General features: G+C 34.3%; 1 protein-coding gene across 5 annotated transcripts in view; it reads left to right on the forward strand.

Annotated features, from left to right (window-relative positions):
- Positions 1 to 4,703, forward strand: part of PCYT1B (phosphate cytidylyltransferase 1B, choline) — a 104,470-nt gene extending 99,767 nt beyond the window's left edge. For 3 of the 5 annotated variants that reach the window (XM_074233116.1, XM_074233149.1, XM_074233132.1), the window contains one exon: positions 4,422 to 4,703. In XM_074233116.1, the coding sequence (XP_074089217.1) occupies positions 4,422 to 4,634 (213 nt within the window). In that variant the 3' untranslated portion in view covers positions 4,635 to 4,703. The remainder of the gene's footprint in view (positions 1 to 4,421) is intronic. The other 2 variants (XM_074233123.1, XM_074233140.1) reach the window with 2 other exon arrangements.
- Positions 4,704 to 24,293: the final 19,590 nt, after the last annotated feature.

The following is a 24,293-nucleotide window of genomic DNA, read 5'->3' on the forward strand; positions in this document are numbered from 1 at the left end:
TTTTGACAATGGTTCATAGACTTCACCAAACTTGCTAAAAGGGTCCATGACACAAAAAAGGTTAAGAACCTTTGAAATTGATAGAATGAGCTAAGTGATTTCATGATCACCTAAGTAAGTAATAGGTATTGGAGGTGGTATCTGAACCTGGACTTACTTCCTTTTTGTCCATAGCTTTTACCATTGACTCTAAAGGAAAAAAAAACTAAACTAAACTAAACCCCAAACCTATTTCCAAATCACTTTCACACCTACTATCTTATATTCAAGGAACACTGAAACAATCTTAGATGAAGCAGTGTATTTATTTTATAGATGAAGAAACCAAGGCATAGAAAATTGCCTTTTTATATTTATAAAATGCTTTTTTATCCAGACAGTTCATTGGAGACCATTCAATTCATCTGCTTTTCGTGTGTCCCACACTGCAAAACTAAATTAGGAAGAAATCAGTTACAAGAGCTTGAAAAACCGATTTAGAGAAATATTTGGCACCCATACAACAGTAAATGCAAGTCCCATGCTGTTGTTTTCTTAATGATTCGAAATCTTTCATTCTCTTAAACAGAACAGTCTCACTGAGAGTCTTGAGTCAAACTGTCAGGAACAAGTTATATGTAGTTCTCTTTTAAAAAAAAAAGGAGTATTGCTAATGGAAATGCTGACAAATCCATTCACAGTGGAGGGCTAATGGCTGACATGAAAAAATATACACAAAGATTATAGTAATAAAATACATATTTTAAGTGCCTTCCAAAAGTTCAAGGCTTTTGAAAGCTCATATTAATAATAGGCTACCCAATCTTTTTGGCATTTGATTTTGTCTCATAAATGGACTTAATATGAGAGAACACCATTGTACCTTACATCTTCCACTTTCAATGTGGTTTTTTCCCCCATTTGATTTTTTTTAAAGATCATTTTGTTGTCTATTAGCTGAAATGACCAATTGTCTTGATACATGGTGGTCACTGAAGTCTGGGTGCCATTTAAGTAGTAAGGAGCTAGAGCATAATCAAGAGGATTGCTTATGAACTAAAGACCAGTAACTAATTCTGAAGCTGTGCTTTTGGGCTTAAAAAAAACAAAACAAACCACATAATGGTAGTTCTGTCCCATTAGGAAGAAGAATTATGCTCAGTGGTATACTAAGCCATTTCAGGGTAATGACCTGGCCGTTTTGAATAATAATAGCAAAATTTACATTTCTATAAAGATTTATAGTTTACCAAAAAACTTTCCTCTCAGCAACACTACATGGCACTAAGGGGTAAATAATGCCTGTATAATTATCCTCAAAGATAGAAGAGGAAACTGAGGCTCAAGGGAGTGAAGTGACGTTCCCAAAGTCACCTAGTTACTACAAAGTCTCCTGAATGAAAATTCAGTGCTTTTTCCTTATCATCATGCTGCCCTAAGGTGAGGCTGGAATGAGGCTATAAGATGAAAAGAGGAGGCAATTTCTAGGGAAGAACAAAGGTTGCTGGTCCCCACCCTTGACAAATCATGAGGTGAAATGGAATCATTTTTGTTGGCATTTTCCTATTGAGAGAGAGTTTTGCTTTGACACTTATAAGCTGTATGGCTTGGACAAATCACTTAAACTCTGTAGGTCTCAATTTCTTACTCTGTAAAACTGTCTTCCTCTGACTTAGAAAGTCTGGTTTTGACAATCTATGGTTTTATAGAAGGGTAGCCCTTGTACATGTGGCATCTTGGGATTTTAAAAAAGCACCCAATAAAGTGGGTGTTAAAACTTCTGCTTCAAAGGTTACCCCCTCATTGGATAGGTAGATGATAAATTTTTAAAATGCTGTAATAATGATTTTTGTTTTCCTTAGCACCATTGTTCCTTTCCAATAACCCCATTCACATTATAGTCCCCACTTCAGTTACCCCCCCCCCCCAATTTTCCCTTTTGTGATTTATCTCTCCTTATTAGATTGTAAAGTCCTTGAGGACAGGAACCGTCTTCCTTTTTTTTTTTTTTGGATTTATAGTCCTAGTGCTTAACTCAGTGCCTGTGTTAACATTTGTTGACTTGTAGAACAATGTAACAAAGGAAAACAAGTAAAACAAAATGACATGTCTACTATGTCTGACAATGTATGCAGCATTCTGTTTTTATGATCCACCATATCTGTTAAGAGGAGAGAAGTCTGTTTCTGAAAATCTGAAAATGACATTTTTTCCTTTAACATTTTATTGCCATTTCTATATATTTATACCTATATGCATGAGTGTATATGTATAATTTGTTCTGATATCACCTTCATTTCCTTTTTTGGAATTTATTACAATTTTATTAACATGAAAACCAATCTTAAACATAAAATAAAAATGCAACACATAGATGTCTGTAACATAAAAGCAACCCTATTAATAATCTTAATGTTGAATAGCTTTTTTTAGTTTAAAGTTTCTCAAAATATGGTGTCTTTGATGACACAGCTACTCATAATTCTTTTTTTCTTTTATCTGCCCTTTCCATTATCCCTACTTACCCATCATTCAACACTATTGAACAAATAAATACACTCTCCCTCCTCCAGTTAAGTATCAAAAGAAACAACTACAGACAACAAAATAAATTTCTACATTGGCCATATTGGAAAATATCTGGCTCTCTCTCTCTCTTCACTTTAAATTTATCTCCTCTCTAGCAGGAGATGAGTGCCAGGTTTCATGACGGTAATATTTTGAAAGCACTTTTTTTCTGCTTTGGAATCATAACATGTTGCTCCAAAACAGCAAATCCTCATACAACCTGAACCTGGAACATAGTCAGGAGATTGACAAGTTTCTGCTTAAAATGTTCTATTGTCACATCATTGACTAAGAAAGAGAAGAGAGTAAGTATTTAAAGAGTACCTACTCTGAATCAAACATTGTGCTAAATGCCTTTATCAATATTATTTTATTTAATTCTCATGACAATCCTTCAAGGTACTTATTATTATCATCCTCATTTTACAGTTGAAGAAACTGAGGCAAAGAGGGGTTAAGTGACTTGTTTAGGGTCACACAGCTAGTACATATCTGAAGTTGTGTTAACAGATTTTCCTGACTCTGGGCCTAGCATTTTTTTTTATCCATCAGCATTATCCCATGTTACCAAGGGCAAGTCTCTGAATCTCTCAGCACTAATTTCCACATCTGAAAAATGGGAATGACAATATTTATAGCATCAATTAAAGCACTGAATAAAAGTTGTAGGTTTGGGGTTTTAATCTGACTAGAGAATAAAGGCATATCCAACACAGTTTTATGGCATTTTCAAGGAATAAAGTATTCTGATTAGTCAAAAATTCTGGCTAATAAAATATTGCAAAATGTGATCATTTTCAACAACTTAGTACACAATAAATTACAAACTATGCTAACACAATCTAATCTTTATGTGGTGATTTAGAAAGCATTTTCATAACAATTATATACAGGAAAGTCAATTAGACCTCTGGTTTAATAAATTTCTGTAACATCTGTTTTTATTACTCATTTGGAATAGATTAAATATGATACAACTTGTACTGTAACAGGGTTCATTAGTATATTGATCTGGATTTAATACAGATCAGAGTTTGTTCTCCTAACATAGAGTGAGGGCCTAAAATAAACTAATCTGCAAACAATGATCAGTCCCTAATACCAGTATTGTCACTCAGTCCAATTATAATTCCATTCAATTCAACACTTATTAAGCTCTAAAATCTGTACTGGTTGTAAACACAAAGTCCAACAACAAACAAAAACAACAACCAGTCTCTTAAACTTCAAGAAGCTTAGTGAGGGAAGGAGAGTAAGAAAGACTATCTCTTCCCAACAAGTGAATATAAATTATATACAATAAATTATATACAAAAGAGGGAGAGCAGGGAAATAACTGGGGGAGAAAAAAGGTAAATTGGGGAATGGCAGCAGTAATAGGGGAGATTAGCAAAGGCTTAGGTCTAGAAGATAAGACCTAAATGGAACTTTAAAAGAAACTAGGGATTCCTTGAAGCAGGCATGAGGAGGAAGGGCATCCTAAGCGTAGAAGTTAGTTTGTACAAAGGCATGGGAGGTGGAAGATAATTGTTATATTCAAGTAGCAGTTATTGGATGCTGGAATTGTGATTTTTGGATCAACTTACTACATTAAATTATTTAAATTAAATTAATTAATATTAGCATTTTACTATAGAAATCAATAGTTCACCCCACCTAAATCTTACTTTGTTAAGGATCATAAATAAAGTGATGGAAGATAATGAATTCAATGCAAGGATACATCCATCTTCAAGTATGAGGGCACACATATACTCTTAGAATTCTATCCAAAAGGGAAGACATCCATTTTATTTTTCTCTTTTGGTCTAAGTTCTATTTCTGTTACCTTCAACTATTCCATAACAAGTGTCTTCTCTCAAATTTCTTTCTAGAAACAGATGTTCCAAGAACGCAGTGGACGGATGCTACAAGCATTATCACCAAGACAGAGCCCAACAAGCAGTCCAACCAGGGGTCGGTCTCCTTCCCGATCCCCTTCCCCGACTTTCCCATGGCTCCCAAACAAAACTTCTCCCCCTTCTTCCCCAAAAGCAGCCTCAGCCTCCATCAGCAGCATGAGTGAGGGGGATGAGGATGAGAAGTAAAACAATCATGTTAGCAAACTGGCTACAAGAACCACAGGGAGAGATGACTGGACCTTGCACAGAGAGGGATAGGGAGGGTGGGGGTGGGGGGGCGGTCAAGAGGATTGAAGGCAAGTTTCTGGAGTGAGCACCCTTGAGATGGAAGGATCGAGATGAGACCTGGAACTCTGATGGGAAGAGTCTCAGTAATAGTTCTGTTCCCTCATGTTTCTACACCATCCTCAGGCTCAGGTTCAGCATGGAGTTTGCCAGTCGCAACTCAGGACTGACTGAACTGTACAAACAGTCATCATTACTATTTTAATCACTATTGTGAGAGGCAGAGAGACATTGGAAGACTTTGCACTGAATAGAGCTTTTTTCTTTTTCTTTTTTCCTCTTTTTTTGTGCTGACCCAAACTAATGAACAGCCTACTGAGAAGAACAGTGTTTCCCCTTACCTTCCACTCTGGGCTGTGGTCAGATTTCCTTCTGTTCCCTAAGAGACTCAAGGCTCACTAGAGTAAAGAGATGTCCTACTACTGTGGCAAGACTCTTCAGAGGTGTTCAAGGAACAGAAAAAAAAGAAAAAGGCCAAGAGAGGACCCACTCTCCAAGCCAAACAACAAGGGTCACCTAGCATGAAGCTTCTTTCTCTCCTACCCCCACACTCTAGATCACAGTTTGTTAAGGATTGTTCCTAAGAGAACATAAAAAAATGGGTTCATTTTCTTTCTACCTGTTTGGGACAGAATGCTCTCCTAGAAGTTACTTTCAATATGAGTCTTCTGGGTTTGGAAAATACAAAAGGGAAGTTAAAATATTAAGCAAAACAAAATTGAATTTGATCTGATCAAATTTGGGTTTTTAGATACTGAAAGTCTCTTGGAGCAACTTCTTAAAGAAAGTCATTAATTAGTTCATCTGTGATGCCTTGCTCAGAGCGAGGTTACCTTCCTCCCTATCTAACTGATTGATTTATCCTGATAGAACTCAAGAGAAATTGGGGGTCTCCTTGAGCACAGTACACAAATAAGGACATGATGGCTTTGTATGGCCTGTTCTATGTATGCACCATATACACCATCTGGGTGTATTCCATATGCAATATCAATATTGAAGTATGTGCATTTTATAAGCTGTTCCTCTCCTGCTTATTAGACTCAGCCTGACTCCTTGGGATAAAGTACTATTTGGTTCCTTCCTGATTCCGGTTCTTCACTGGCAGAACTGGAAGATTCTTTACTGTTTTGAGTCAGAGAAGATGGCTCTGACCTTCAAAGAAATAGGATCAATTGCTTTAACATTTCTGAGTGAAAAGGAAAAAAGAGGTGGTGTTTCCATGACACCTTTTTTTGGGACCTCCGTTGTGATCTTAATATTTTAGATAATTCAGGTGCTGGTATAGTTATATTCATATGCTGGGGACTGCTCAAATAGGAAGTTTGCACTCCTGCTCTATTCTCTTCTTGGTGATGGTCATTTGTGGAGTTATACCTCTGAAACAATTCTGTGTTCTTTCTTCTATACAGCGCTAACTTTAAGGAAGCTGTTGCTTCAAAAAGATGATTGGGAAAACATTTAGAGACCCAGTTCTTGGGTAGATATAGGCTTACCCTGCCTCTATAAAATTAGAAATTAAGTTGGCACATAGAGCAGTGGTCTACACCAGCAGTTTTGCAGAAGAAATTCAGGCTCTCTTGTGATGTAGCTCCCGCCACAGCTCTTGCTTATCAACCTTCAAGATATTAGGAGATATTGCCCCTGAAAGAAAGATGGTATGCTGTGCTCTCTGCCACAATAGGGTTAAACTACCTCTCTGCTGTCCTGAAAATAAGCAAAATTAAAAAGTAAAATTATAATCCCTTTAAGTGAAATAGTTGAAACCACAAAGGCCAGCCCACTTGGCCCAGGTCACACTCATCTTGTACTCAGTGTTGTGCCAGGTTGGGAGGGTACCACACACTCAGTCCTCATATGGAACCAAAAGAATGGATTTGGTGTGAAATCCCCACTTGTAGACCAAGGCAAGGATCAAAGTACCACAGGCAAGACAAAAAAATCACAGGGGCCAAGGACTCCATGTGCTTTATCTCATCATATTTTGGGGGGCTTTCATTTTTCATTTTGTCTCCTGACCAAAGCCTCAGACAAAGCCAAGAGTTAAGGATGATAGTAAGCTGAGAAAGCTGAATTTATAGCAAGAAAGGGGGGGAAGAAAAGAAAAATAGGAAAAAGGAAAATAAGGAAACAAGAAAAACTGGGCATGGGAAAGAATATACACTAAAGTCTCACTTATCCTGGTTCCAGGGTCTATGGGGTGGCTACACTTTCCAGAAAAGCTGCCTTAAAATGAGTTCTTTTTCCTATTTTCCTATCCCAGTCTAAGTACTAAAATGTTGGGGTTTTAGTATTGAAAAAGTTTTAATAACTAACAATACCCTTGGAGGGGTTCAAGACAGATCAGCTTATTTCTCGGTTCTGTTTTGAAACTAATGGTTATAATCACATGAAGATCCTAAGAGAAAGAAGTCACAAGAATGTACTGGCAGATTTGGTGCTACCATATGTTTGCCATTTGCAGAAAACAACCACATAGAAGATCCTGGGGATAGTTAAAATAGTTCTGGGGTAATAGTGTATTTAGAGCCAGAAAGTAAAATTGAATCCCAACCCTTTAACTCTCTGAGTGACTTTGGGCAAATTACTTATCCCCTCTGGGTTATTAGTTTCCCTATTGACAGAATGAGCAGATAGTTTTTAATGTTCTTTCTTATCCTAAAACTATGATGATCTTATGATTGATTCCCCACATACTGCCTTCTTTATTCTAACATCAGAGGGGTGGAGGGACACAAGTTCAAGAAAGAGGATTTCATCAATCTAATCCTTTGACCTTGACTTAGCTATCCTCCAACTAACTCGAACTCTCAGGGGTTGTTTGCACAGGACCACTGTCTTCTGAATCAGTATTTGCTTTGAGTGCCTAATCTTATCTTGCCTTAGACAGAGAGAGCAAGGAAGAGCAAAGAACAGATGGCATGGGAGAAAAAGAGAAAATAAAAATTTAAAAAACAGACTGAAAGAAATAAGTGAGAAGTAGAAGACCAGAAAAATCAGGGAGAAGGAAGAAATGGAGTGCTTTCTGGCCAGGAGAAGAAAGGATGCTGATTGAAGGAGGCATTGGAAGGGGGGGCATTATGGAATCCAGGGGCTGTGGTTAGAAGGGAGAGGCACAGAACAATGGGTAATAAAGAGAGAAGGGAATGGAGAAAGGAAGTAGATAAAAATGATGACAATTCCAGTATGTAATGGGATAATAAATATGGAAAAAATAAAGCAGGCAAGAATATAGTGGGATTATTTTTTAATGTTTAATATGTATCTGTATGCGTCTGTTGTGCGTGTGTGCGTGTGTGTATGGGCCAGTCAATTGACCTAGATTTTCCTAATCTAAGAATGGTTAGTTTAGTTGCTATTTGGAAGAAGATTCATGAGCCTTAGTGGGAATCATTAACATTAGATCTTGACACATTATCCTTTGCAGCCTCACAAAGCAAGCATTTGCTCTTCCACTAGCTAAGTACTTAGCTTTTCATAGTTCCACTAGCCAACCCCTTCCTTGCCAACTATGAGGGTAGTCTCACTCTACACAGGAATATCAGAAGTACTCATGGGTCAAAGTGAAGCTAACTTAATGAAAGTTAGAAAGTTGTGCTTGTTTGCTTGATGACTACTCTCTGTAAAATACAGATACAAATGGTTATTGTTCAATCTTTATGCCTTAGGGTGAAAGTTACTGTAACTCCATCCCTTGTGGAAGGGATGGGTCAAGCACCTGGAAAACTTCCTCTACAACTCTGAAATGATTTTCAACAGAAACTCATGAGCCCAGATATTACCAGCTGGGGATAGCCATGTTTCCTTAATTTCAGTTCAATATTGGTTTTGGTTTGAGAAACAATGGCATTGGGTCCTTTAAAGAAAAAAAAAACTCTGGTTATTCGTTACTCATACCATTCTCTAGAATTGAGGTATTCATCAAGTCACTGTGATCTATCCAGGGACAAAGCCATAGGAAGTACACATAGACATACACACATATGAGTCCCCATGTTCACACATATCTATATACACATGCACACATATTTAAATAAAAACATACCATACTTGAGATTCTGTCTGAGTTAATGTCATCTGAAGCCCAAGCATTTGACCTGGTGCTGTACATTCTACACCACAGGAATCGAATCCCTTCTATACTCCACTCCCTAATGAGACACAAAATCTACAGATAGTTTATAAACAAACAAATGCAGAATTGCACATCTGGGGCTGTCATTTTCTTAAAAGTGTGCTTCTGTGTGTTCAGGCTTAGAGGCTCCAGCTCAAAACTATAAAATAAATGAGTTAAAATAGCTGTTACTGCTTACTGTCTTTATTTCTTGGTGGCACCAAAGAATTATACTGCTTTCTTCAAAGTGAACTGATTTTACTCTCATCAGAGGTAAAACTTCTGAGAGGCTCCAGCAGGAGGAAAGACCGGTGATCTCTAGTCTGATCAGGTACCATTTCATCTGAAGGAGAAGTAGTATAGATTACCTATCCTCCTGCTAGTGATGATTTTTTTCAAAATTCAATTTTATTTAAATTCTAAATTTTCTTCCTCTCTCACTTATTGAGAAGGCAAGAAATGCAATAGCAATTATACATATCAGGTCGTTCAAAATATAATCCTGCATTAGCCATGTTCTGAAAAGATAAAAACAAAAGCAAGCAAGAAAAAAATGCTTCAATCTGCATAGTGTATAGTGTGCTTCCTCATGAGACCTTTGGAATTGTATGGATTGTTGTATCGATCAGAGTTACTAAGTCTTTTACAATTATGTTTGCAATATTATTGTTACTTTGTATACTATTCTCCTGATTCTGCTCACTTCACTTTGCATCAGTTCATATGTCTTTCCAGACTTTTCTGAAACCTACCCTGTCATTTCTTATGGTGCAATAGTATTCCATTACATTAATGTACAAAAATATTCATAGCAGATTTTTTCATTGTGGCAAAGAATTGAAAATTGAGGGGATGGCCAACAATCAGGGAATGACTGAATGAATTGTGGTATATGAATGTGATGGAACAATATTGTTCTATAAGAAATCATGATGGACAGGACTTCAGAAAAGGCTGAAAGAACTTGCATGAATTGAAACTGGGTGAAATGAGCAAAACCAGAACACAATACACACACTATCAACAACATTGGATGGCAATCAACTATGATGAACTTGCTCATTTTGGCATCTTACTATCTTCAGTTTTCAAAAGTCTTATGTTTTATGTCATTTTTTCTATTTTTCCTTCCATTTAGATTTGATTCTTCTTTCACAACAAAATTAACATGAATCTATGTTTAGCATAATTACATGTAGAACATAAATGAGATTACTTTCTATTGGGGGAAAGGGAGGGAGGAAGAAAAATGTAAAACTCAAAACCTTGCAAAAAACTGATTGATGAAAACTATTGTTACATGTTATTGAAAAAACAAAAATATTGAGAATAAAAGAAATATTAGGCAGCACTGCACCAAGTACAGGTACCAGGGACATTCCATTGTGGAATACCTACCACACTAGGTATCAATCATTAATGATTATTCTTTGAGTACATAAATTCAATTAATTTCTAATTCATCTAATTATCATATATTCCATATATATCTGTCTTCTTCTCAAGGATAGAATAAGATATTTCATCAAATGTTTTGTTAAAAATCTAAATACCTATGGTATTCTATGTTTTTCTTATATGTTATTTCCCTGTCAAAAAAAAGTTTCTAACATGAACATAGTATAATGGTTGAAACCATGGCTTCCTTATCTAAGTGACTTCTATTCAACTCTTATAGAATTTTCACAGGAATCAAAGCCAAGCTAACTGGTCAATTATTTACAGACTCTACTCTCTTCCCTTTTTCGAAAATAATAAAAACATCTGACCTCCAGCCCTGGAGTACTTCTTGTTTGGCACAACATTTTAATTATTGTTCAGAAATCACATTCATGGTGGGTTTTTTCCTTCAGTACTTGAGGATTTACAGTTATCCCTTCTACATTGTAGGAACTAGGGTTGCAGTGCAGATCTGGGAAATCTTCCTAAAGTTGTTTGACTCTCTTTGTACCACAGAAGTAGTCTGATTTTTTTATTGGGTACTTAGGGTACCTCATTGTAAAATTTGGGTTGATATGATACAGTACTATACATTTATTTCATGTATTTTTGAATTTCCAAATTTTTATGTCATTTTGTATATCATTTTCAGCTTTTGTAAAATTTGTCCCAAATTTCCATTTAATTTCTTATGCTGACTTGAAATATATTGAAATCATGATGGGGAAATTGTGATGTAAAAGGGATAACTACAGTTATCAGTTGGACAAAGTTTATCCAGGGCAACCAGGTTTATTTCTGCTCCTTTACTTATTTTGGCTATCAATCTTCCCATAGTCTTTTTTATTTATTTTTATTTTTTATTTTATTTTTTTTAGGATTTTGCAAGGCAAGTGGGGTTAAATGGCTTGCCCAAGACCACACAGCTAGGTAATTATTAAGTGTCTGAGCCCAGATTTGAACCCAGGTACTCCTGACTCCAGGGCCGGTGCTTTATCCACTATGCCACCTAGCTGCCCCTTTCCCATAGTCTTTTTATTTTTCTGTTACCAGTCTCTCTGCTAGAGGAAACAAGCAAAATAAAAATTGAACAACTTTGCCTTTTGTCAGTTATCATCTGATTAATCCAAAGGAATGATCTTATCCTGCTTTGATCCTTCTAACTGTCTTGATTTTAAAATGAAATTACCTTTTCCCCCTTAGATTTCCCCTCCAGGCTGAACTCATTCTGCAACTTAGCATTTCTAACTATTTCTACAAGATTCTACTGCATTCACATGTTTCTTTATTGTTACCTCTCTTAGCTTACATGTCTTTTTAAAAATCTGAAAAAGGCTTGTTGATGAGATTCCTGTATAATTATATTAGTCTTATAAGGTTGTCTTTTAAATTCTTTACTGGAATTGTTTTTCTGGGTCCTCAGAATCATATTCTTTTGAATATAAATCTTCCCTCTGAAATGTGATTTCTCAAAATTCAAGCTTTCCTCTTCTCTTCACAAATTCTAGTCAGTCACTTTCCTCCCCTGCCCTTTTCCTCCCTACCCAAAAACTACCCATTATTTCAAAACCAGCAACCAGTGCTTCTTGTTATATTGGAACAATCAGTTTCAATATAGAATTTCCCATTGATTCTGCCCTCTTATGAAGGATGGGAATTATCATTTTTAAGAGAATCCCAGAAAATATATAAATAGTTGAAAGACCCCATAACTGCTATATCTTGTTTCTGTGACTTATGATGTTTCCTGAACTACTCATCTATTTCCTCTTTTTTGATTGGCCTCCTCATGATAGAACCTTTATTTCCTCGTATTCATTATCTAATCTCTAGATATTTCTACCCAGACATTTGGAGTCAAGGATTACCTTCTAGCTCTTATTTTGGAATTTGCTTCCTGTAACTTCTCTCTACCTTAACTGTTATTCTTACTTTATTTCAATTATTTACCTTGGTGGATATAAAAAACCAGTTTTCTTCTCTCCCCACCTTTTTTTTTATTTCCAGGTCTTTTTCATTGATTGGCAAAATGAGACAAATACATTCTTTTTTTAAGTCTATAAGAATTTATTTGATCTTTAAATAATTACTTGCAAACTATACTCAACATGGAAATATCAACATATTTGTTTGGTCTGCTTAAAATTATGCCTAAATAAATGAGAGGCAGTATGGAATGGTGATTAGAACTGAATTCAGAATTAGGAAGTTCTGAGTTCAAGTCTCTCCTTTGGAACATACTGATTGTGTGATTTTGAGTGTGTTGGTATTCCAAGAAACTCTAAAATTACAAATTTTGGAGGAGTGCCTACCTGATTCAGAAGAGTCAGTTTTCTAACCTGGACTTTCCTATACCAATGAAATCACAGATCTAGACCCCAATCTGAAAGGATCACATGGATCATTCTCAGAAGAAATTCCTACAGTGTGGCATTGATTGGTCTTAATCCATTAGACAGAACACAAAGGCGCTCTGCCCCTGGAACAGGACTCTGGGGCTCTGAACACATTCAGATCCTGATTGCAGTCTAGGCCCCCCCATAGAACAGCAGCACCCTCCCACCTCAGCCCAGTGGCAGAGGGGGGCACTTATGATCATTCACAGACCAGGAGGGAGGACAGAGCCTCACACACTGAGACCCTTCTGAGAATGTCCCAAAAGCTCAGGAAGCATCCCCAAAACAGGCTTAGGCTGGGAAAATGAGCAAGCAGAAAAAAAGGAGGAACACCATTGAGAAATATTTTGCATATGAGCCCAAGAAGGATCAAAATACTCAGTCTGAAGATGAGGAAGCACAAGCTCCTGCACCTAGAGACTCCAAGAAAAACAGAAATTGGGCTCAGGCTATGACAGAGCTCAAAAAATTACTTTGAAAATCAAATGAGGGAGTTAGAAGAAAAACTGGGAAAAGAAAGGAGAGAGATGCAGGAAAATCATGAAAATGAAGTCAGCAGCCTAGTCAAGGAAATCCAAAAAAATGCTGAAGAAAATAGCATGCTAAAAACCAGCTTAGGTCAAATGGACAAAACAATTCAAAAAGTTACTGAGGAGAAGAATCCTTTAAAAAGCAAAATTGGCCAGATGGGAAAAGAGATTAAAAAAACTCTCTGAGGAGAACAAATCCTTCAGACAAAGAATAGAATTCAGGGAGATTGATGAATTTACCAGAAATCAGGAATCAATACTTCAAAACCCCCCAAAATGAAAAATCAGAACACAAAGGCTCCATTCAAAACCTAGAAGATGAGAAACAGTATATTTTTTTAAAATTCAATTTTTTTTAGGTTTTTGCAAGGCAAATGGGGCTAAGTGGCTTGCCCAAGGCCACACAGCTAGGTAATTATTAAGTGTCTGAGGACGGATTTGAACTCAGGTACTCCTGACTCCAGGGGCAGTGCTCTATCCACTGTGCCACCTAGCCACCCCTAAAAATTCAATTTTATTTTATTTTATTTTAATATCTACAATTTTTCTGTCCCTCTCACTTCCATTGAGAAAGCATAAAAAACAAAACCCATTACAAACTCATATAGTCAAAGAAACAATTCATTTTATTTGATCATACATGCATGTTTGCAAATATACACATATACACATATATGTATGTATATGAATCTTTTATATGTTTTTATCTTTCAGTGTCCCCATTGAGTCATCACCTCTCTATACATAGATGGATCAAATGTTTCATCATAAGTGTCCTGAAATTATGGATGTATATTGCATTGGTCTTTCAAAATTGTTGTGGTGTAAATTCTTCTCCTGTTTATGTTCACTTCACTTTGCATCAATTCATACAAGTCTTCCAAAGTTTCTCTGAAACCATGCCCTTCAACATTTGATATAGTATCTCATTCATATAACATCATCTATCTGGCAATTCCTTGTTGGGCAGTCCACTAATTTCCAATTTTTTGTTACCACAAAAAGAGCTAATTAAATATTTTTTTCTAAATATTAGTCCTTTTCTTCTTTCCTTGATCTTGGGTATAGACTTAGAAATTGTTTCACTATGTCAGTTTAATAGCTTTTTGGATGGATAACTGCTTCCAGAATGATTGGAACTTGCCTCCTGTAACTTTCTCAGTGCCTCAACTGTTATTCTTACTTTATTTTGGCTATTCTCTATGGCACCTACCTTTGTGGATATAGAGAGAGCTTTCTTCTCCCCACTTTTATTTCAAGGTCATTTTCATTAATTGGCAAAACATGAGACAAATACACTCATTTTTTAAGTCCATAAAAATTTATTTGATCTTCAAATATTTATTTCTAAACTATATTCAAACATTCATAGTTCTACTGACTGCACACAGGATAGGTACAATATTTTCCCCAGCCCTCTAGTAATATCATTTTCCATTTTTGTCATTTTGCAATCTGATGGGTGAGAGGTGGTATCTCAGTTGTTCTAAGTTGCATTTCTCTAATTATTAGTGATTTAGAGCATTTTCCCATGGTTTTTGATAAATTGGATTTCATCTTCCAAAAACTGCCTATTCATATGCTTTGATCATTATCAGTTGGGAAATAAGAAAAAGTACCCTCTCAACACTGACCATTAGGAGTTGAAAATTTCCCCTAGATGTCCTAGGACCCATGCATTTGCAATGTAATTCAGAAAGCCCTTTCATACCCATTATTAATTCACTGCTGGACAATGTGACCAGGTACTTTTCTATTTTCTAAATATAAGGGATCTAATTTAGAGTGATCATCACAGGTATGGTTCTTTCTCTGAATAGCCTTTCTGAGCTTGAGTTCTGGACCAGGAGAAAATTGGAAGCAGTTAAACAGGCCAGTCAATTTTTTAAAAAACACCATTATCACATTCTGAAAAAAATTATAAATTTGTGCCAAATCTTACCTTTACAGTAAAATTTTCTCATGTTACTATGCTTTATGTAGGATATATTTTTTAAACCAAAGAAATTTTGCTTGAAGTCACAGATTAGTGAATGAATAAAGTGCCTATAATTACATATGCATAATTTTACATTAACTTTCTGTTAAAAGGTAGAAATACTTTGAGTCTGCTAAGACTAAGATAGACAATTTTGCCTGGAATTCCTTTAGGAAACATAACAACATTTAGGTCATTTCAAAAAATCTACTTTATTTTCAGTTCAGTTTTCCTATGAGTTCTTGGGAAATTTTACAATTTCTCTTTAGTTTGATCATCCAAATTGCCCAACATTTTTTTTAAACAATAAGATTGTTTCATAACCTAGTTTTAATCTCTAGTTCAGAAATTTGAAAGTTTTTTTCTTAACAGTTTCTAATTTTTCTAATTTTTGTTTTCACTTTAAAGTTCAACAGTCCATTTCATGCTTTGGGGTTCCTAATACTAGTTGGTAAGATGGCAAGGTATCCTTAATAATTGTGGAATCATTGCTGCTGGATCTTGAAAAAACATTTTATCAGAATTCTGATTACTATCTGACTGTTGATCCTTCACTTAATCTTCAACTGAAGAAATAATTTTCTTTTCTTTACTAGAACATAGATTATATTTATTTATTTTTTTGAATACAACATTCTATTCCTCTCTCCATCCTTCTTCCACCCAAAACACATTTCTGTATTAGCCACGTAGAATGTAATTCTTTCAATAAAACATCACCATTAAAACTATGCTTAGAATTAGAAAATGTTCTAATCCAGGATAAATAGATTTTTTTTTTAAAACCAGAAATCTGAAAATCTCATCAAACTAGTTATGTCTTACTAAATAACCCAGTTTAGCCTTAGATTTACTCACCTGGATCCTACAGTGTCCAATCAGAATGAGACTCATAACAATATAATTTCAGTTCACCAGGATACAGAAGGAGCAGCAAAACCTCATTTGCTTTTTCCCTCTCAATGCAGCTATGGGAGCAGAAAATGACAAACCCTTTCAAGAAGCTTCACCTTTCTCCAACTCTAGGTGGTATAGTAAAGGAAAGTAGATGTCATTGGAGCTCTTGATCAGTGAAGTCAATTCTAACTATTTAGACTAAGAAAGCACCTGGCTAAAGCCTCTGGAAACTGATTGTTCCCACTTCCACAGCACCAAGGGAGGCCCTCTTGACTCACTTTTATTCAAAGAATCACAGTTCTCCCAATTACCCCTATCAAATCAATAGTCCTTTAAAAAATCATATTTCAGTCTCCAAATGTTTTTCATTTCTTTTTCTTAATTTTACATTTATATGCAAATTAGCTATGATACCATCATGCTTTGTAGCTTTTTTGAAGCCTACAACATGGTCTTCCATTCCTCTTTCTCTTTGGTGTCTGAAATGGTTTCTTGATAATTACAGTTCTTAAGTTTTTAACAAATTCATTTTCTTTCTTGTCTCTTTAAGAGATTAAATTCTTCTCACATAAGTGAAGCATCATTCCACAATGTTGATAAAGAGATTGAGTTTTTAAACTTATTCTATACATTTTTCCCACCAAAGCTGTCTGAGTCACATCAGAAAATTTGTGTTTCTTCATACGCATATTTTAAGAATTTCTCTTTTAAAACAGTTATTTTTCTTCTTGTATTAGGCTTCAAAATGTTCATCCATGCTAGCAGCATCAATATCTCACATCAATTGAGAATATGAATTTTTTTTTATCCCAAAACACATTTTTATCCTTTTCATCATTAATGTGTACCTTATGAGAAGTGACTTAAAGAAAAATATACTGTGTGAATTACCAGAATTACTTGTAAAATTGTGGGATAAACTATGTTTGGTCTCTCAATGGCTCCCAAGACACATGTCGACCCTTATCTAGCTGTATCAAAGAAGATGAAGTCAAGGCAGTGTCCAATAGGCCATGTTATGCCAATAATACAGACTTACTATTTTCTAATGAGCCCTGGAAGAGCGTCTTCCACCTATTTATCTACTCGCTACTGTGCTAAATTTGCCCTGGTATGCTGATTTAAAAAAAAATACTTATCTTTTTACTTGGAAGTTTCTTGCTGGATATTGTGTCCCAGATAGGCCATTATCACACAATTCTTCCAATAGCAATTGATCTTCTAACCATGGCCTGAATTCCAAGATACCTATCTACCTGCCTAGTGAGTCCAAAACTTGAGCCTTCATGGTCATCTCTATCTTGCAGATGTATGACTTCATGACCAAGGACTGATGTGCTAATTTGATCTATCAGTGAATCAATAAATCAGTCAAAAACATTTATTAAATATTTGCCAATTGCCAAATGAAGCCAAAAAAAACCACACAATCTATCATGATTTACAGGTTTTTCTCGCAAATAGCAACAAAAGGTTTTTTGGAGTTTATTTAATGTGTTCTCAAGAAGAAACCTCATTCTGTAGGCTGTCCAATTATCTCACATGGCAGTGTACCCTATAATATATGAAGAGACACAAAGAAATTCATTGAAGACCCTTAATCTCTAATTCAAAACTTCTGGCAAGGTGGGAGAATAAAAAAGTAGCAAGATTGCCTAGGTCACACTGCTCCCCTTCAGGGCAGTACTATATATGCCAGAATATGAAAATAACCAAAATTAACCCTCATAAGATTGATTTACTTACAAGGGAAAAGAATGAGTAAAGATATGAATAAGAACGAAGCTCCAAACTGGTGAATAAATATAGCATATAAGAGAAGACAATGAAGGAAAATATACTGAAATTAAATTATCAGATGGCAAAGAATTGGAAATCAAGTAAATGTACTTCAATTGGGGAATGGCTTAGTAAACTGTGGTATATGTATGTCATGGAACACTACTGCTCTATTAGAAACCAGGAGGGAAGGGAATTTAGGGAAGTTTGGAGGGATTTGCATGAACTGATGCTGAGTGAGATGAGCAGAACCAGAAAAACACTGTACACCCTAACAATAACATGGGGGTGATGTTCAACCCTGATGGCTTGCTCATTCCTTCAGTGCAACAATCAGGGACAAATTTGGGCTGTCTGCAATGGAGAATACCATTCTCCAGAGAAAAGAGAAAGAACTGTGGAGTTTGAACAAAGGACTATTACCTTTAATTTAGGGGAAAAAAACCCTGATATCTTATTGTCTGATCTTGCTATCTCTTATACTTTATGTTTCTTCCTTAAGGATATGATTTCTCTCTCATCAAATTCAATTTGGATCAATGTATACCATGGAAACAATGTAAGGACTGACAAATTGTCTTCTGTGGGGGTGGGGGAGGGAAGTAAGATTAGGGGAAAATTGTAAAACTCAAAATAAATAAATATTTTAAAAAAGAAGAAATTATATTACCAGAAATAAAAAATATATATATACATATATATAATATATGCAAATTTTTCAATGTGTATGATGGAAAAGATGTAGAGGAATTTCTAAAAGAAATAGAAGAAATTCAGCATCATTAATTATGAGTTAGAAATATATAAAAGAGAAATAAGAAGTAGCAGCAAAAAATAACTAGGAACAACTGAGGCCATATCTTAATAGAAGCATGAATTTACTGATAAATCCTTGAGGATAGTAAGGAAAGAGTAATGAAATTATAGCATACAATTCAGAAATATAGTCTCAAAATTATTTATCGCCTCCAAAAAATGAGTAAAACCAATGTTGTGATATTGTAAGATTCTATTATAACATATGAGAATTAGAGAAGAAAATTCATGGAATTACTAAGAGTAAGGGTACACATTAAGAAACTCTATAAAACATTAGTAAAAGTAAATTCCAGATCTGACTTACCCAGATTTATTGTTATCAAAATGAAAAATTACAGTGAAAGACATAATAATGCAAGTATTTGAGAAGGAACACCTAACACACATACATACACACAAAGTATGAAGGAAGAACAACAACAACACACATAGCAAACAAAAAACTGAACATCCATCAACATTTCCCAAAATTTTTCATGCAGGATATGGAATGACAGAAACAATATGATAGGCTATTGTTTTTATTGCCATTATATTTGACTTTTTTGACTCATTTTGGTTTTCTTGGCAAAGATATTGGAGTGCTTTGCCATTTCCTTCTCCAGTTCATTTTACAGATAAAGAACTGCAGCAAACAGAGCTAAGTAACTTACCCAAGATCATTCAGTTAGTAAGTATCTAATGTCAGATTTGAACTCAGAAAATTGAGTCTTACTGACTTCAGGTCCAGCATTCTATCCATTGTACACCTAGATGTCTGTAACCTATTGTAAGTCAAAGTAAATCAAGTGTCATACCTAAACTAATTATATGTATTTTTTAGAAAAAAATTGTATTTTTTTATAAATTCAACAAAATAATTTCAAGGATAAAAAATGGCGGGTATAACTTCAATATATAAAATAATATATTATGACATATTTTATTTTATATATAATTATATATAGCATATAAGATTATAAATAACATATACATATTATTATACATAATATAAAACAAAGAAGAGTTTAGCCAGGCAAAAAAAACTTTAACATTACAAATGAATAAATATCAACTCCATATGTGTTCAATTAATTGTGAGGGGCAACAAATTTGTAGAATGGCTGTTGTTTATTTAATATACCATTTTTAAAAGAGGGAAATAAAAATAATTATTAGTTACACCTCGACTAATAAGTACTTTATAATTCAATAAGATGAGGGCAAAGGGAGTAGGTAACTAAAGAAGCAGGAGGAAGAGGAGAGAATAAACATACTGTGATCATAGGCATCATAAATGAAGAACAATTCAGAAAGCAAGAGTAAGTTAATGATCATGATGGGCTTACATTCTAATAAATGAAGAAGAAACAGACTTCTCTTTAGGATCCTAATGCCTGCAAAGATTACAGGAAAAAAATTAAATAAGACTAACAGAGAGTTTTGGGGATTTTTTTCCCCTCTGATGGTGGTTTCAAGAGAGGAATGAACAAGGAGAGGAGAAAGGAATATACTAAGGAATAAGTATGGAAGAAAGAGGTGGAATTTGCCATATCTCATATTTGGGGTATTGAGAAGAAACAGTATTTAAATGTAGATAAAAGAGTAGGGATGAGGATATCACATGAACCTTGCTCTTATCAGAAGCATGCAAAGGAGGGTTGACCTTCTATTATTGAATTATAAAGTACTTACTAATCAAGGTGCAGTTAACTCTCCCCCCCCCCCCCCCCCCCCCCGCCATACACACAAAGAGTTTAGTATGGCAATACATTAAACCCAATATAAGGTTGAAGGAAAAGGTAAAGGAAAAGAAGGGTTTAAGAGAGAAGGTGTAGCCATGCAGGTAATAAGTCAAAAATAAAATAGATTTCATCTTCAGAAAGCAAATTGTAAAGTAGAGATTCATAAGAACCAGTGATAGGATCTGAAAGAGAAGAGAAAATAAGCAGTCTAGTGGAAACAGAACATTCTAATTATAGATGAATAGTGTTAATAACATTCCTTCTCTTTCACCATCTTCTATGTAAGGAGGACAAAAAGTTTAAGAGTTTATGATCCAGTGAACCACAAAATTAACAAGTATAGCAATGAAGGTAAATAGAAAGAACTCATCCTCAAAACAAAAGATGAGAGCAGAATAGTTTAGAAAGCAGAATCTAACAATTTGTTGTTTGTGAAGCACACTTCAAATATGAAGATTTATACAGTTAAAATAAGGGATTAGAGTAAAATAAATTATGCATCAAGTGAAGTAAAGGGAAAACAAGCAGGGGTAGAAATAATCTTAGAAAAATGATAGTAAAAATAGACACGATAAAAAAGATAATTAGCAAAACCACTTTATGATCAAAATAAACATAATAAAATAATATCAATATTTATATACCCCCAAAGTTAAAGCTCTTAAAATAAAATTTAAATGCATATTAAAGGGAGAAATAGGTTATAGATCTATAAAGTTGAGGCTACAGTGTACTTCCTTTCAGAGTTAGAAACATTCATCAAAAGGATAAACAAGAAAAAACAATTAAAGATGTAGAGAATTTTAGAAAATTTAGATATGATAAATATCTGGTAATTATAGAAAGGAATATGCATTTTTCTTAGCTATGTATTATATCTTTATAAAAATAGTCATATATTAGGTTCTAAAAACCTAACAAATGCAGAAAAGCATAAATGCTAAACCAACTCTATTGATTATTCAATAAAGATTATAACCAATAAAAATCTTTAAAGAAAAGATTCAACTTTAAATAAAGAATAAATAATTCAATCCCAAATAATTGGTGGTTCAAAGAATAAATCTTAAAAACAATGGAGCATTTCATAAAAGAAAAATAACAACAATGATAAACATAACAAAACTTCAGGAATGCAGCCAAAATGGGCCTTATTAGGGGAGATTAGTTTTTTCAAATCCCCAAACACTTTCATCAACAAAGGAAAGGAAAAAGCAGATCAATGCAAACAGAACATGGAAATTAATTCCAAATAGACACAAAAATAAATTCTGAAAATTACAGATTATTAACAAAATTGAAAGCAAAAATAAAACTATTGAACTTGTAAATAAAAGTAGAAACCTTTAAAAATGACTAATAAAATAAATTATTAGCTAATTTGACTTTTTTTAAAAGAGAGAACAATAAAATTACTTGTATAAAAAATAAAAAAGTCACAACAAATAAGTAATAAAGTAAATTATTAAACTATTTTGCCCAATTATAAACCAACAAAACATCACTTAAACAAAATTCATAAATAGCATATAAAATACTCAGATTAATAAACTATATATTATATACATTTAAATAATTCAATCAGAAAATGAAATCTACCAAGTTACCAATAAACTTCTAAAGGAAAAAAATTCAGAGCCAGTTGAATTTACAAGTAAACTTTAAAACAGAGAATAATCACTTCTAATATAACATAAACTATTTTCAAAAATTGAAAATGATCTTAAAATGAAATGGAAGGCATTGATTATGTTAAATTATAATTCATTTTGTATTCATTATATAATTAGTGATCTAATTATTATTCTGATACATTATAATAAATTCATTACTGCTTGGTCTTAGAGTCATTCTAGTGATTTCCACTCCACCATAAGAGCTAAGCAAGGAAAGGAGAAATTGTACAGATTGGAGAACAAGAGGAAAAAGATTAGGGAGAGTTCCAAGTAGCCTGATTGTGTTGAACACTAAGACCAGAAAAGACATGAAAATACTCTTCTTTACAACTGACTGAAGCTTTTGAAGGAAGATCAACCTGTTCCAAACTGAACCAGTTTTCAATGAAATGCATAACTCACATCCCAGTGATATATGATGCTGACTACCATTTGAATCCCTCTTGACCCAAGATATTCCATCTTTTAATATAAGTTCTTTTAATTACGTGTTCTATGAACCCTCTTGACAGTTTAGAGTCCAGACCTAGATTTTTCTTTGTTGTTGAGCATAGCATTGAAAAAATTTTACAATTTAAAAAAAAAAGAGATTTTCAGTGCTATAAAACCCATTACCTCCTGTGGCAGCCCTTTTCAACTCTTAAATAACTAATTGTTAGGAAATTTTTTCATGACAGTAAGCTTAAATTTATTTCTTTGTAATTTCTATTCATTGTTACAAGTTTGTCCCTCTGAGTCCAAACAGAAGAAACAAAAATCCATTTCCCATATTTCAGTTCTTTAAATACTTGAACTACAATGCCCCACCTCAAATTTATCTTTTCTTCATCCCTAGTTCCTTCAATAAATTCTCAGATGATATGAATTCAAGGCTTTTAGCAGTTCTGATTGTCTTCCTCTGTACATAACCCAAGTTTGTCAAGGTACAAACTTAAAGGGCCCAGAACTGAACACAGTGAAGTTCAACCAGGTCAGAGACACCTTTTGAACTTTCATTTTGTTTTTGCAAGTTATCATTCTCTATGCAGTGAACAACAGAACTGGCTTTTTTTTTTTTGGTGACCACATTACACTGTTAGGAGCTTGCACTCAAATAATCCTTCCACCAGATGTTTTTCAGACAAACTTCTGTTTAACTGTGTCTCTTCTATTCTAAACTTGTCAAATTGATATTTTGAACATATGTTTAAGATCTTATATTTATCCATACTAAATTCAATCATTGGATCTGGTTCACTGCTTTTACTTGCCATGACATGTCTTGATCCTCACTTTGTCATCTGGTGTGGTAAATGTTTCTCTTCTGTATGGTTTGGAAATTTGGTGATCATGCCATCTATACACTTTTATCTAAATCATTAATCAAAATGGTACATAAGGTATGAAATGCTGTCCTGAAGATCTCCATCTAAACTGACACTGATCCATTAAGAATAATTCTTTGAGTCTAGTCATTTAACTAATTCTAGATCCAGATAGTATTGTCTAGCCCACGTCTTTCCATCTGTCCCACAAGAAGAATATGAGATGGTTTTTAGCAAATTCTTTGCTAAAATTGACATAAACTATAACATTTCACTGTTATGCCAGTAGCAACCTTGACAGAAAAGGAAATAAGGTTGGTCTCTCATAATCTCATCCTACGAAAGTCATGATGGTCCTTTTGTAATCATGGCTTTTTCCTCCCCTATATGTCCTTTACTCATATATTTAATGATCTTTTTTAGAATTTTTTCAGAAATTGAAACCAAGCTGATTGGCCTGGAGTTTACTGATTCTATTCATTTCTTTCTTTCTTTTTTTTTAAATCAAGACATTTTCCTGTTCCAGTCTTACAGAAACTCTTCCACAATTTTAAAAATATCTCTGATGATGTCTAAGTAATCATATGTATACCCTTTCAGTGTCTTGGAATATAGTTTTACATAGCCTGATGATGACTTCATTGAAAGGCAATCAAGTATTTTCTTATAATCTTTTCACTTATCTTGGGTTTCATTTCTCTTTTAAATTATTCCATGCTTCTCAGGCTGAAGACCATCTTCCTAATTTGTCACAAGCAGGTCCAGAATAACAGCTCCCCTCATTGTGTCCCTCTTTTAAGTAAAGATGTTACCATTAAGGTGAAAAAAGAATTTATTTTACATATAATTAAAGGGAAAAAATAGAAGTTTTTTTAAAAAAAATTTTTAAAGAACTTAACAGGT

Source organism: Macrotis lagotis, chromosome 1 (assembly GCF_037893015.1).
Source record: "Macrotis lagotis isolate mMagLag1 chromosome 1, bilby.v1.9.chrom.fasta, whole genome shotgun sequence".
In the NCBI taxonomy this organism is placed as follows: domain Eukaryota; kingdom Metazoa; phylum Chordata; class Mammalia; order Peramelemorphia; family Peramelidae; genus Macrotis; species Macrotis lagotis.